The sequence below is a fragment of the Aulonocara stuartgranti genome, assembly GCF_965226115.1.
Source record: "Aulonocara stuartgranti genome assembly, chromosome: 8".
NCBI lineage: Eukaryota > Metazoa > Chordata > Actinopteri > Cichliformes > Cichlidae > Aulonocara > Aulonocara stuartgranti.
The window spans coordinates 12,664,040-12,677,619 of NC_138959.1; the positions used below are offsets into that span (position 1 = coordinate 12,664,040).

The following is a 13,580-nucleotide window of genomic DNA, read 5'->3' on the forward strand; positions in this document are numbered from 1 at the left end:
CTGTTCTAGACAGTCATAGACTGCCTAAAGTCTAGTATTTAAGTTTTTTTTTTAGATCCGTAATATATTGATTTTGGGAGGGTTACATAAATCTGAAGTCTGCACTTCAGTTGCACATTTACTGCTTGAGTTAAAATCCACTGAGGTTAAATCACAAAATTGTGTCTTTTGTCCTGCAAATTATCAAGCTAACTGTATTTTGTACATTAATGATGTTATCCTATAGTAGATGGATTCATAAAGCGCATGTGCTGATTGCATTAAACAGTTTCTTTTCGATCACATATGGTTTATTTCGAAATAATATGAGATTCGATTAAGAAAGACAGAAACTTCTCTTCGTGCATGGTGTATTTTCTGTTTTTATCTTTAGATTTTAGAGAAAAGCACAGCATCTACATACATTTTAAGATATTGTAAGAATTGTAAAACTGATGCATTGCATTCCAGTACCTGCCCTTTGTCACCATCAGTACCCTGTTAATCATTCATGGGTCTGCTCCATCAATCTGTATGCTTTGAGCAGTGGAGATTTGTCCGCAGTCTGATGTAACTGTGCGCCTCAGCCTTATGGGAACACTTAGAAATACCAGCCCATGTAATCGTTTCCTTACATTCTTGCACGGAGGAAGAAAAACACATTATAGGGGTTTGTTTGATGCATGTCGATAGGCTGTTGCTCAACCTGTTGTTGGTGTTGAATGCAAGGCAGAAGAAGAATTTGATTTGCTTGTTCTGATAATCATTCAGCCACAATTAGGTCAGCATCAACCGGTTTACATAACCGGTTTTATGTGAGCACATAACAGCTCTTGATGATGTACAGTAGAGGTCAGGTCCCTATAGCGCTATAAAATCTGCAGCAGTAGCAGCGCTGCACATGCACAATTATGTATCAGTATTTGGGTCGTCTAGATGGGTTCATAAGGTTTTTGCACTTACATAAGAATATTACTTTTTTATGGAAATTGTATTAACATCTACTATATTACGAATCATTTTTGGTCTCAGAATTTTAAATTAAACACAAGTATAGGTTAGTACCCTCAATAATAAGATACACTTTCAGAGTAGTATCAGAAAGAAAAGAAAGCCCTGAAGGCATTTAAACGAGCTTCACATGGCCGTAAGGTAGACCAGAGAAAACCAGTCTATAGCTGGCAACTGTTCAACAATAGAGAAATGAAAGCACACCTTGGAGACACACCCAACCAGCAGCTTTCCCATATAGAATTAAAGGTGTCTCATTTACCAGTGGTGCTCAGTGTGGTCACATGGTCTCTACTTTCTGTAAAAGAAAGTCAACCCCACAAACCCACAGTTACAGAGATTCACTTCAGTGACATGTTTCAATGTTGTGTGCTGCTCACCTGAGTGAATGCACAGTAGAAAAAGCTGTCCTACTGGCTCTTCTTGATTCCTGCGGGGGCTCTGGCGGTGTGGCTCCGCGGGGAAATATAAGAGAGTAAAATGGCTCAAGGAAGTTGATTGTGGGAACTATACTCATGGTTTGAGAAGAAATACTATTTATATTCATGCAGGTAAGTGTTTTTTTACTCTCCTTTGGTTTGTGTTGCTTTTAATCCTCACCTTATTGCGTTCTTTTTCTCTTCAGCTTGAGTGTTTTCTTCCTCCCACACATTTCCTAACCTCTCTTAGTGCCTCCTTTGTTTTCTGTCACATGTGTTTCTGTCTTTCCTTCTGTTCTCGGAGCAGAGGGTCAGTGGGGGCTGGACATGTGTGCTTCTAATTATCCGTCTGATAAAACTGACCTTTTTCCTGTGAACTTTGGGGCAGAGGGGGAGGCAGTGATTTCAGAGGAAAGCAGTGGCTCCTCCTGTTTGCATCTCAAAGGACGTGCGAATGCAGACAGGGTGAGCATGCAACACATCAGATTCACACAAGGATTCTAGATGGAGCGAGCCTAAACGCAACTAAGAGAAGAACAGGAGGCCTAGATGAGTGCCTGATCTACAGCTGCTGACTTGCTATCATCTGAAATCAAAGATGGACCAAGATGGGAAGGCACCAAAGACTTTTGTGTCCACCTTACGATTTGCCCTCAAGCCTCAACCGAACCAACAGAAAGAGAATGGACTGGGTAACATTAAGAGGAAGTTGGTGGGAAACAACAAACTGAGATTTTCATCTGCATCAGGTAAGGCCTTGAAAAAGATGTGAAATGTTAACTTTAGTGCATTTGAACTAAAAAATAGAACATGTCTCACCGGGTGCACCCCTTTTGTCTGTGTTTTAACTAAAATAATAATAATAATAATGGATACTTTATTGATCCCCATGGGGAAATTACTTGTTTTTCTCTGCATTTGACCCATTCACTCAGTGAAGCAGTGGGCAGCCCACTAAGCAGGCGCCCGGGGAGCAGTGTGTAGGGACGGTACCTTGCTCAGGGGTACCTCAGGGTAGCCGTTAAGTGGATTTGAACCGCCGACCTTCCGATCATGGGGGCGACCACTTTACCTACTGAGCTATCCCTGCCCTGCCCTAAAACCGTCACAGAGCGCTGCAAAGGACAAGAAGAAGCTCTACTTTGTAAACTATATAGACAGCCCGCCACCCCCTCCCCTCATCCCCCTAATGTACACAGTCTGATGGCAGTCCTCCATCCACTGGCAGCCACCCATTTCCCACTCTGCTGGACATTCCAACACCAAAATAAACAACTGCAAACACACATTTTTAAAAAAAACACGACATCAAATTCCCCACCGCTCACAGCTGTAACTTGTGTTTATTACTCAAACAGCAGATGAACTGAGACTCAGTGGAAGATAGTGATCTTCAAATACATTTTTGGCAACACACACACACACACACAAAACATGAGGCAGTGATTTAGGGTTTGATAAGATGCTCTGTTCTGATTGGGTCAGTGACAAGCAAAAATATGTGAAAACTAAACCCTTTGTCTTTCACCTTTTTCTTTGTAAAGATGCCAAACAGGCACAAGTTCAGAGTTTGGAAGCACCTCGCTTTGAAGAGCCACTCAGAGACTGTACTGTCTGTGCAGGAAGTGATGCTGCCTTTAAAGGTATTTAGTATTTATTTATTTATTGTCATTGTCAAGAACAATGAAATTGCGTTTGGGGCTTCCATACAACCCAAAAAAAAGAAGAAAATAATAAATACCCCTTAAAACCCAAGTGTACATATTTAACCCAGTGTGACTCCAATGCAATAAGACAATCCTTAGCAATAATGTTCGTAGAAATTCAGACAAAGACCTGAGAAACATGACAAAATACAACAATGCAACCCATTCAATATTATTGTACTGTGAGATATGATATCAGATATGATAGTTATCTATTTAAGAAAGAGGGGGGGGCAGGAGGGGGAAGAGAATAAAGATATGATGCACCAATGCAGACCAGTTCATTGCTATTAAGAAGTTGGATATGGTTATTGTCCGTGAGAGGGGGGCAGAGAGTTCAGGAGCCTCACAGCCTGTGGATACAGGCTGTTGGCCAGTCTGGATGTTCTGGCCTGTATAGACCTGTACCTTCTCCCTGAGGGCAGCAGATGGAAAAGGTGGCGCGCAGGGTGATGTTGGTCCCGCAGGATACTGTGCACCCTCCTCAGACAGCGAGTGGGGAAGATATTACTGATCTCTGGCAGACTTGTTCCAATAATTCTGCCAGCTTCTTTCACCACCCGCTGGAGTGCTTGCTGATCGGCCTTGGTGCAGCTGGGGAACCACACTAGAAATCCATACGTCAGAACGCTGCTGATGGCACAGTTGTAGAAGTTCAACATCAGAGATCTGGGAATGTGTGCGCTCCGCAGTCTCCTCAGGTAGTAGAGGCGCTGTTGGGCCTTCCGTACAACTGAGGTGATATGGTTGCCCCAGGACAGGTCCTCGGTCACAGTTACCCCCAAGAATTTAAAACTGCTCACCCTCTCCACCGCCTCACTGCCAATGAAGAGAGGCAGATGGTTGTTATGACCCCTCTTCCGGAAATCTACAATGATCTCCTTGGTCTTTTTGGTGTTTAAGACCAAGTTATTGTCGTAGCACCATGACTCTAGTTGTTGCACCTCTGTCCTATAGTTTGTCTCATCATTGTTGGATATAAGTCCGAGCACTGTAGTGTCATCTGCAAACTTAACAATGAGATTGGATGCGCAGGAGGAAATACAGTCATGGGTGAAGAGAGTGTATAGCAGAGGGCTCAGAACACACCCCTGAGGGGCACCGGTGTTGACCACAAGGGTGGAAGAGGTGTTCTTACCCACTCTGACACTCTGTCTACGGTTAGTGAGGAAGTCCACAATCCAGTTGCACAGAGAGGAGTTAAGTCCCAGTTGGTGGAGTTTGGGACGGAGTTTGTATGGCCGGATGGTATTAAAAGCCGAGCTGTAGTCTACAAAGAGGAGCCGTGCATAGGTGTTCCTGTGTTCCAAGTGCTTCAGTAATGTGTGCAGCACTGTGGCGATCGCATCCTCGGTTGACCGGTTCTCCCTGTATGCAAACTGGTGCGAGTCCAGGGATGGTGGAAAAGCAGCTCTGATGTGTTTAATGACCAGTCTCTCCAGGCATTTGGCGGGAATGGGGGTGAGTGCCACAGGTCTGAAATCGTTCAGACATGTGACATTTGACTGTTTTGGGATGGGAACGATGGTTGCTGCTTTGAAACAGGATGGTACCAGTGAACAGGACAACGAGGTGTTATATATAGAGGTGTTATCACAGGGAGCCAACCGATGAGCATTTCCTGGCTATACAATGGTAAGTGACTGATTACATGTAGGAGATGTTGTACTTTATTCAAGTCCAGGTTATTGTAACTTTTACAGTAATCTACTATATAAATTACAGTTATTTACTGTAATCTGGAATGCAGGAATTTATTGTATTCTTATACAACTTTGGTACAAACATTGGAAACGCACAAAATACAGCATGATCAGCCTTTTGAATTGATTGCTGATTGATAATTATTGACAGAAATCCTTTATATACTGCTGTTCTGTGGAAAGTATTGAGCCACCCCTCGAAATAGGTGCAGTGATTTAGTGAAACATGCAAACATACAGTATACAGTATGTAAGGGGAAAGTTTTCACTTTTATTCTTTAACACAGCATTCTTGTTATAGCTTTAAGCAGTCTTCAGGAATAGTTCTCTGGGCTTCCTGAAGGACTTCTTTGGATGTTGGCTGCCTTTTGTTCTGTTCTCTGTTAAGATGATGCCACACTGCTACAATAATGTTGAGGTCCAGGCTCTGGGGAGACTGATAGACTGATGATCTATGATGAATAGTGTTCCATTGTGTGTTTTCTATTCAGATATGCTTTCACACAGCAAACCTTGGGGCCCTGTGTGGGCCATCATGGGCATGTTTGCTTGGCAGTGTGTTTGGGATCGTTGTCACGCCAAAAAATGAAGTTGTCACCAATCAGGTGCTTTCTAGACGATATTGCATGATGGATCAAAATCTGATGGTACATTTCTGCATACATTATTCCATCAATTATGACAGGATTTTCACCACTGCTGGCTGAAATGCAGCTTAAAACCACAGCAGAGCCTCAACCATGCTGTAGACACTCACAGTTGTATCTCTCTTCTTATCTCCATACATACTGACCATGCTTTGAACCAAACATTTCAAATTTGGATTCATCACTAGATAAGATTTCTTGATTTTGTGTCCATTTCTTGTGTAATTTGTGTAACTTCACAATTTGGCTTCTTGACAGCCACACTTCCACTGAGACCATGTCTGATGAGACATTAGTGAACACTAGGTGGATCATTTGAAAGGCGAGATGCCCTCTTCGGTCCTGTGCCGGGGCTTTGCTGGATTTTTTCCCCCCGAGAACTTGATTTGTAACATCCTTTTCATATGAGATGGATAGTTGTGTAGAATTGCCATTTCTTCTTTTCTATTCTTTTGAAAATGGTCAGGTGCAAGGACTTGACTGACTCAGTTGTGCAATGAGTCTCATGTCAGAAAAGCAAGTAAAAGATTTGAAAGACCTTCAGGAAGCCTGGAGAACTATTGCACAAGATCACTCTAGAAAACAATTTCAAAAAAACCCAGCTTCTTGGAAGCAAAATATAAAGAAACGAGGGGTGGCTTGACACTTTTTCGCAGTACTGTATGACTCATGTAACAGCCGTGCATTTCACTAGAGTGGTTTGTCTAGAATTTCTGGTAAATCCCCCCAAAATCTAAGAAAACACCAGCAGACATAAAAAGTGAAAGTGATTTAGGCCCTGAAGAAGAGTCTACAGACTGGCTAGAAATATTAAGAAAGGAAAATACAACACTTATTTCAAATATCACCCAAAACAGAGAGGGATGGTCAGATAGAAGAACGACAGAGTTAGACAGTGGTACATAAACATGTGGGGAGTGAATTGTGTGGAGAAGAAAACCATCTCTTGGCATAAGTAAAGGGTAATTTGGAGTCACCTGATCCAGCTCTAACTGTAAGTTTTATCAACACGGAAAGTTTTGTGTCTAATCTTAAAAGTAGAGTGGGAGTTTGTCTCCTAAATGTGTCTCTGGCTCCCATTCTACTTTTGGAAACTCTAAGACCCACATGGAAGCCAGTAGTCTGAAAGCAGAGAGGTCTTTTTGAGATAACATGATACTATGAGGTCTGTTAACTAAAGCAATTATATAATAATTAGTTCAAGCATTTCAGTACAACTGTAATAAAACCATACTTGTTCATGTTTAGGTGAGAAACTGCGTTCGAGTAACATTTCGAGTAACTTCGAAAACGGTGCTGTATGTCTGAGCCTGACCCGGTGCTCACCTAAAAATGCCGGGAGGTACACCTGCATAGCTGAGAATCCTGCAGGACAACAGTCGAGCGCTGCTCTGTTACATGTCAAAGGTAACATCAAGTCCAGAAAAGCCACTAATAATCAGCACAGCAGCATAGAAATGATCTGTTTACAGTGAACCTGAGTCACTCTGTTAACAATGAAACAGCAACAAAGGAAATTCCCGGAACAATCAACCGTGAGCTGCGCAGTGAGGTCACATTCAAGGCTGTGTCACATGAAAACGCTGAATTGTTCCCAGTTTCGGCAGGGGCAAGGCAAAGCAGAGAAGAAAGGGACAATGGTAGGCTCAATGATGACCACTCGTTTAACTTCCTTAAAATCTTTTTAATGTTACACACGCATTAAAATCCCCAATTGTTCTGCTTTTATTCCTGCCATGAATGCTATTAATCCTGTGAAAATATTGCAAATTTATAGCAAATATGCTCATGATAATAGAGGGCAGGGAAGAGGAAACATGCATGCCGACAAAACAAACAAAATGTTGTGTGTTTGGTTTTTAAATTTCAGTTTTAAGCAGGCTGTAAGTAAGAACTGTTGCAGTCTATCCCATTTCTGGCATGTGCTTATTTACAACTATACAAAAAATCTTGTTTGCCAGTTCAACCAAACTTGACTGCTTCACTGCCATTGGTTAGTTCCTTTTTAAATTCTCACATGATAGCACACCTGTGAATCCAATCTACTTCCTCAATCTCCACAGATTTTAGAGAAATCAGTTTTCAAAACCAGGTACCAACCAGTAAAGGTAGGAACCACATTATGTATTGAACAGCACTTAGCTCAGGCTTTATTATTATTTTTTTCTTGGACACAAACTAGCTCTGCTTTTCTTCAGGACCTCCTGTGGAGTTTGTAGACCCACCAGAGCAGGTGGAGGTTCGAGTAGCTGAGCAGGCCCTACTGCGCTGTGAGTTCAAGTCCAGCTCTCTCCCTGTAGCTTCCTGCTGGATTTACAACAGGGATAAGGTAAGAATGTTAGACTGGTTGGGCTTTTTTTAACATTTTATCCATAATTTTACCTTTGTCTTAACTTACACTTCTGGCCGTCTCTGACTCCAGGCTATATTCGGAGGACAGCGGATGTCAATCAGGACCACGCCAAATCATAGCAGTGTGCAGATCTTTCATGCTGATCCAAAGGACGCAGGCTCCTACACAGTCATTGTACGCAACAGAGCAGGTTCTGCTCAGCACACCATCTCCCTCAGTGTTGTAGGTGAGATAAATTCCTGACACGAATGCCCACAGAGAGACTTTGGATATTAGCAATTTCTCGAAAATGTTACATTTCTCCTCAGACCGACCCAATCCGCCAGCATCCCAGCCTGTTGTTTCCCAGCTATCCACTCAGTCCCTGGTTCTGTCCTGGTCTGGCCCCAACTACGACGGCGGCACGACAATTTTGGGGTACATCTTGGAGGTCTGTAAGGAGAGCTCGGACAAATCTGAGAGCTGGACTGAATTAAGTCGTTGTAAGAACACATCCTACCACGTCCAGTCAGGACTGGAGCCTCTGGGACGTTACCGCTTCCGAATCAGGGCTTATAACTCTGCAGGAATCAGTGAACCGAGTCAGGAGTCTGGTTGTGTCAAGATGGCAACTGCCAGTGAGTACAATATCTGCATGATTTTTAGCAAAATTTGATTTTGTTTTTATTTCCTAAGTAGTATTTTGGTGGTACCGGTTGCGAGATGTCTTTTTTGTCATTTCTTTTATTTGTGTTAAAAGAGCAAAGGAAAGCAGAGCCTGAGTCATATGTCATCGTGACCCCTGACACCCAAAATAAAGTCAGGGACCACTACAATGTGCATGAGAAGCTGGGAGTGTAAGCATCTCTAACTGTGCATCCATATCTAACACTTTCAGTCGTGAGGAATTAGAACCCTCCCTTAATGTTTTTGTTTTAAATGTTCACATTTCCAGAGGAAAATATGGTGAGGTGTACCGGATAACCCAAAAAGAGACGGGTCAGGAGTGTGCGGGGAAGTTCTACAGAGCTCGGACCATGAAAGAGAGGAAAGCGGCTCGCAAAGAGATTGAACTAATGAACAAGCTTCACCATCCAAAACTCGTGCAGTGTCTGGCTGCATATGATAGTCGTTCAGAGATGGTCATGGTCATGGAGTAGTAAGTCATCTTAGTTTAGTAAAAGCAAACCTCTCTATTGTAGTGGGTACACTCCACTTAAAGATATCATTAGGGGATTTGTGGTGGTAGAAGGTATTTTACGAGAGGTTAAATGCATTACATCTATTAGAAGTTCAAATTTGATGGTCACATACCATTGCATGCCCCTGAATGGTTATTTGCCTGCCTAGCATCGCAGGTGGAGAGCTCTTTGAACGCATCGTGGATGAAAACTTTGAGCACACAGAGCCCACCAGTGCCCGCTACATGCAGCAGATCCTGGAGGGCATGCAGTATGTTCACAAACAGAATATCATTCATCTGGACCTCAAACCAGAGAACATCGTCTGTGTGGATACAACTGGTACCCGCATCAAAATCATCGACTTTGGTCTGGCTACTGAACTGGGTGAGTTTGATACTAGATTTTGAAATGTCCTACTAGGTACAGAAAAGAAAAAAAACTTGCATAACTGGTTGGTATATCATTATCAGTGCACAGTTCAAAAGGGGAAGGCCTTGTTTATACTCTTAAGACACATATTGCACATAGTGCTAAAGACCAGACCAGATGTTTCGATTTGGATGAAAGAATGCCACCGCTAAAGGTTTTTCATCATTCCTGACAGAGTTTTCTACTCATAAATGTATCTTCGTACGCTTTCAACCTCTTGAACTTTTCCATGTTTTAGTTTGAAAACGCAAGAAGAATAACACAGCATGCATGCATGAAGATAACACCAGGGAGTGTCTAAATTCCTAGAGATCTACAATGCATGTCACATCCCTACAGGTCTTTAAATAGATAATTGCCGAGCTGCTACTTTAACTCAGTAAAGGTATCAAGGCATGTGGAGCGAATTCATGCGGGAAATTTCAGCGTTTTTCTCCAGATGCAGCAGCTCCAGAGTGGGTGGTCTGTTTAGAGGTGATTAGAGCCTTCTGTAAATAAGTTAAAAGAAACAAATATCATCTGCAGCTCTGTCGATGTAGCTCAGGAGGTAGAGCAGGTCATCTTCTAATTGTAAGATAAGTTTGAGAGTGACATTCTGAAAAACTCTTGTTGTCTTCTTCAGAGGAGGGTAAGTCGCTGATGGTGATGCATGGCACGCCGGAGTTTGTGGCTCCTGAGGTTATCGGCTATGAGCCTGTGGGCCTGGAAACTGATATGTGGAGCATTGGAGTTATCTGCTTCATCTTGTAAGTAAAACTGCAGTGAACCAGTGTGTCAGTTAAATTTATTTCAAAGGGACAATGTACACATGTTCCTGGCATCCTGGTGCCATTATACATTCTTCTACAATTGAGTCTAGTGGCATCAGTGAGCCATCTACTGTTGCTTCCTTGGTATGAGCCCTAACAAGAATGAATGGAAAAACGATATGAATGTATCTGCCTTGAAGCAGATGAGCTACAGTGGCAGAAAACAACACTGAGTACCATTCCTACCAGCTAAGTGCAAAAAAACTGAGGTACAATTTGCACAGTGTCACCAAAAAATTAGAAAAACATTGCCTGATGCGATCTTATTTTTTACTGCAACATTCACATGATAGTAAACCACATGAAAGTATTGATCCATCCCGTCTTGTATCAATACATCAGGCTGGTGCTGTGATAGTGTGGAGGGCGCCTTCATACCAACTGCACATCACAGTCTACCCATTACTTCAGATGTTCATCCTTCACACTCTGAATAAACCTTAAACTGGTTCCTTGAACAAGACGATGAGCTCATTGTACTCAAACGGCCTCCATAGCCACCAGATCTCAATTCAATAGAGCACCTTGTGTTGAAAGAGTTAAGTTACATCACGGATGTGCAGCCAACAAATCTACAGAAACTCTGTGATGCTGTCATGTCAATATGGACCAAAATCTGAGGAATATTTCCGGGACCTTGGTGAATGTATGCCTCAAAGAATTAGGGAAGCTCTGCAGGCAGAAGGGGTGCAACAATATAATACCATTTTTGGGTAATGGAGCTTCAAATGAGGATGTGTAATTTCTGTGGGAGCTTATTTGCTTTCATAATGTTTATCCTTGTCTAGACTCAGTGGAGAATCACCCTTCCAGGGAAACAGCGATGCTGAGACTCTTGCTCTTGTCACTGCTGCCAGCTACGAGTTTGACCCAGAGAGTTTTGAGGACATCTCTGACCAAGCTAAAGACTTTATCAGTTCCCTGCTGCAAAAGGACCGGAGGTTTGAATGCCTTTGCCTTTCCCCATCAGAAACATCCATTTGTAGTTCAATAAATTAAGTACTACTAAACCGTCTGACCAACTGTGAATATTAATATCACAGACATTTCAGCAACCACATACACTTGCTCCTTTATCTCCATCCACTTCGACTCTAGACGCAGGCTGTCATGTACCGAGGCGCTTGCCCATAGCTGGATGGCCTCTTTCACCCCTCTAAACCGCAGGCCCACCAAGTCCCTCAATAAGGAGAAGATGAGGCATTTTCTGGCCAAGCACAAGTGGAAGGTACCTGTTTTTTGTTTGTTTTTTTTTTTTTTGTTTTTTTTTTTGTTTTGTATTTTTTTAAGTACTCCTATCAGTCCTCAATCTCAATGCATTTTTTCAAAAGGTTTGGTCAACCAATTCTATTTTTCCTTTTAAACTTCTAGAAAACTGGCAAGGCTGTTTTGGCCCTAAAGCGAATGGCTAACCTCACCAGCAGCCCAGTCTCTGCTGGCAACTCCTCAGAGGGTAAGACGGATAAAGGGACACACATACACACAATAGCCTCCCATGTCCTAGATCTACATGGATGTGACAGATGAGTCGCTGTTTCAGACTGTCACTTCAAGTTTAGCCTCTTATGATCAGTAAAGCCTTGTTTCCATGTTATCCATCGTCATCATCCGCACTCTCATGTAGAGCCAAGCTGGAGCCAAGAGGCAGAGGAGGCCATCCAGTCGCTGGATAACCAGCTCCAGATTGAGCCTCATTTCCAACAGGCCCTGAAGGACGTTACCCTCCCTGTAGGAGCAGCTGCTCAGCTGACATGTGTTATCAATGGTAGAGTAACAGATTAACATATGTACAAAGAACAACGTAGGCCTACAATCAATATATGTAGTCATTTATTTTTAAACATGTACATTTCTCAATTATTAGAAAAATACCTCAGTCATCACAAGTCATTAGCACAAACAATAAATTAATCTGCTCTCTGTATTTGAGGATTTTTTTTGTCTTGTTTTGTATTCTTTTGGTGTAAATTTATATTTTTTCCAATCCTAGGGTATCCGCAGCCAGAGGTGAAATGGCTTCACAATGAGAAGCCGGTGCCTGAATCTCGCAGAGCGACCATAGAGCATCATGGAGAAGGGCTCTGTTCTCTGGTTCTGGCTGATTTGAAGTTTTCTGACTCTGGGGTGTATGTATGCAAGGCCAGAAACAAACTGGGGGAAGCAATGTGCTCTGCCAAACTGAAAGTGCGACCATAACAACTTTTCTTCATTGCAAAAAGGACCAAGCTGAATTTTTGTCTTGTCGGTATATGAATGGACAGTCACAAACTCCTGATTTCACGTAATTTCAACGCAAATACACGTGTGTTACCTTGTCTGCTGGATAAGGTTAGTACAGATGCCAAAGTAGTTAGTAGTGCACTCAGAAAATCTGTATTTATGTGTTCAGCTACTAATGCACAAGGTGTTGTACTGATAGGTTGTTTATGTCTTTCTCCTGTGACTGTAATCACATTTTAAAAAAGTGTACATTTAAACAATATTTAGCTGTGTAAGATGTATTAAACACTGAAGATTTTAAAAAGCTGACTTTCTCAAAAATAAATGTTCTAAAATAACTCATGAAAGTTTTTCACATTCAAAGGATGTATGCATTTATTATCCACCATTAAAGTGTTCGACGTCGATTATGTTACAAACCAATGTTCTGATAGGAAGATGTTGGTCTTGGCTTTCATGTAGCTACTTTTACTCATACCTACCCAAAATATTCTTGCAGACCAACACACCTTCCTCCTGGCACTCCCCAATGGCAGTGGTCTGCCCAAAACGACAATGTGCGCCACAATACCTCCCCTTACATTGGAAGCAAAAGCAACAATCATCAGGTAGTTACTGACCTACAGATGCCAAAACGTGCAACCGACAGTACACCCTGTAGATATCCTTTATTTATGCCAGAGGGAATCTGTACAGCATTCGGCAGCTAGCTTAAATGTTGTCTAATTGGTATTGATGCAAGTGTCTGTGTGTGACAAGAGCTTTAAAACCTACACCTTGAAAACTGAGAGATTTGTTATGGGTTGATAACATTTCATTTACTGTTTTATGCAAATTTATATAGCAGTCAAAAAAGTAAAGACATCTAAAACTAAATTAAAATATACATTTTCTCTGACATCACAGAACAAGCCATGTAATACGTAGTGTTCCTAAAACAGCAAAGTATTTATTTGCTATTTAAATGCACATTTACAGCCATTAGTTATTATTAAAATGTCAACTTTGCTGCTTCCTGGAGGCTTAAGGGTGAAAAGAAATGGCTGAAACAAGCTTCTATAACCTTGCTTCCCCCACTGAGACCAAATGTGTAGTCCTATGCATTTCAGATGTCCTCCTTCACCAGTCTGCACAGCAATCC

General features: G+C 42.1%; 1 protein-coding gene across 2 annotated transcripts; it reads left to right on the forward strand.

Moving 5' to 3' along the window:
* The first annotated feature begins 1,815 nt into the window (after positions 1-1,815).
* LOC309712545 (myosin light chain kinase, smooth muscle-like) lies at positions 1,816-13,280 on the forward strand. Of its 2 annotated transcripts, none has more exons than XM_082543396.1 (18): positions 1,816-2,158; positions 2,954-3,052; positions 4,703-4,750; positions 6,714-6,872; positions 6,971-7,105; positions 7,529-7,573; positions 7,664-7,794; positions 7,888-8,044; positions 8,127-8,435; positions 8,558-8,654; positions 8,753-8,956; positions 9,148-9,365; positions 10,033-10,156; positions 11,008-11,160; positions 11,318-11,447; positions 11,591-11,672; positions 11,844-11,984; positions 12,210-13,280. In XM_082543396.1, exons 1-18 carry the CDS (start codon positions 2,008-2,010, stop codon positions 12,413-12,415), a joined length of 2,589 nt encoding a protein of 862 aa, XP_082399522.1. In that variant the 5' UTR covers positions 1,816-2,007; the 3' UTR covers positions 12,416-13,280. The 2 variants fall into 2 exon arrangements, with proteins under 2 accessions (XP_082399522.1, XP_082399523.1); XM_082543397.1 differs by having other exon boundaries at positions 2,007-2,158; positions 3,032-3,052.
* The last annotated feature ends 300 nt before the right edge of the window (positions 13,281-13,580 follow it).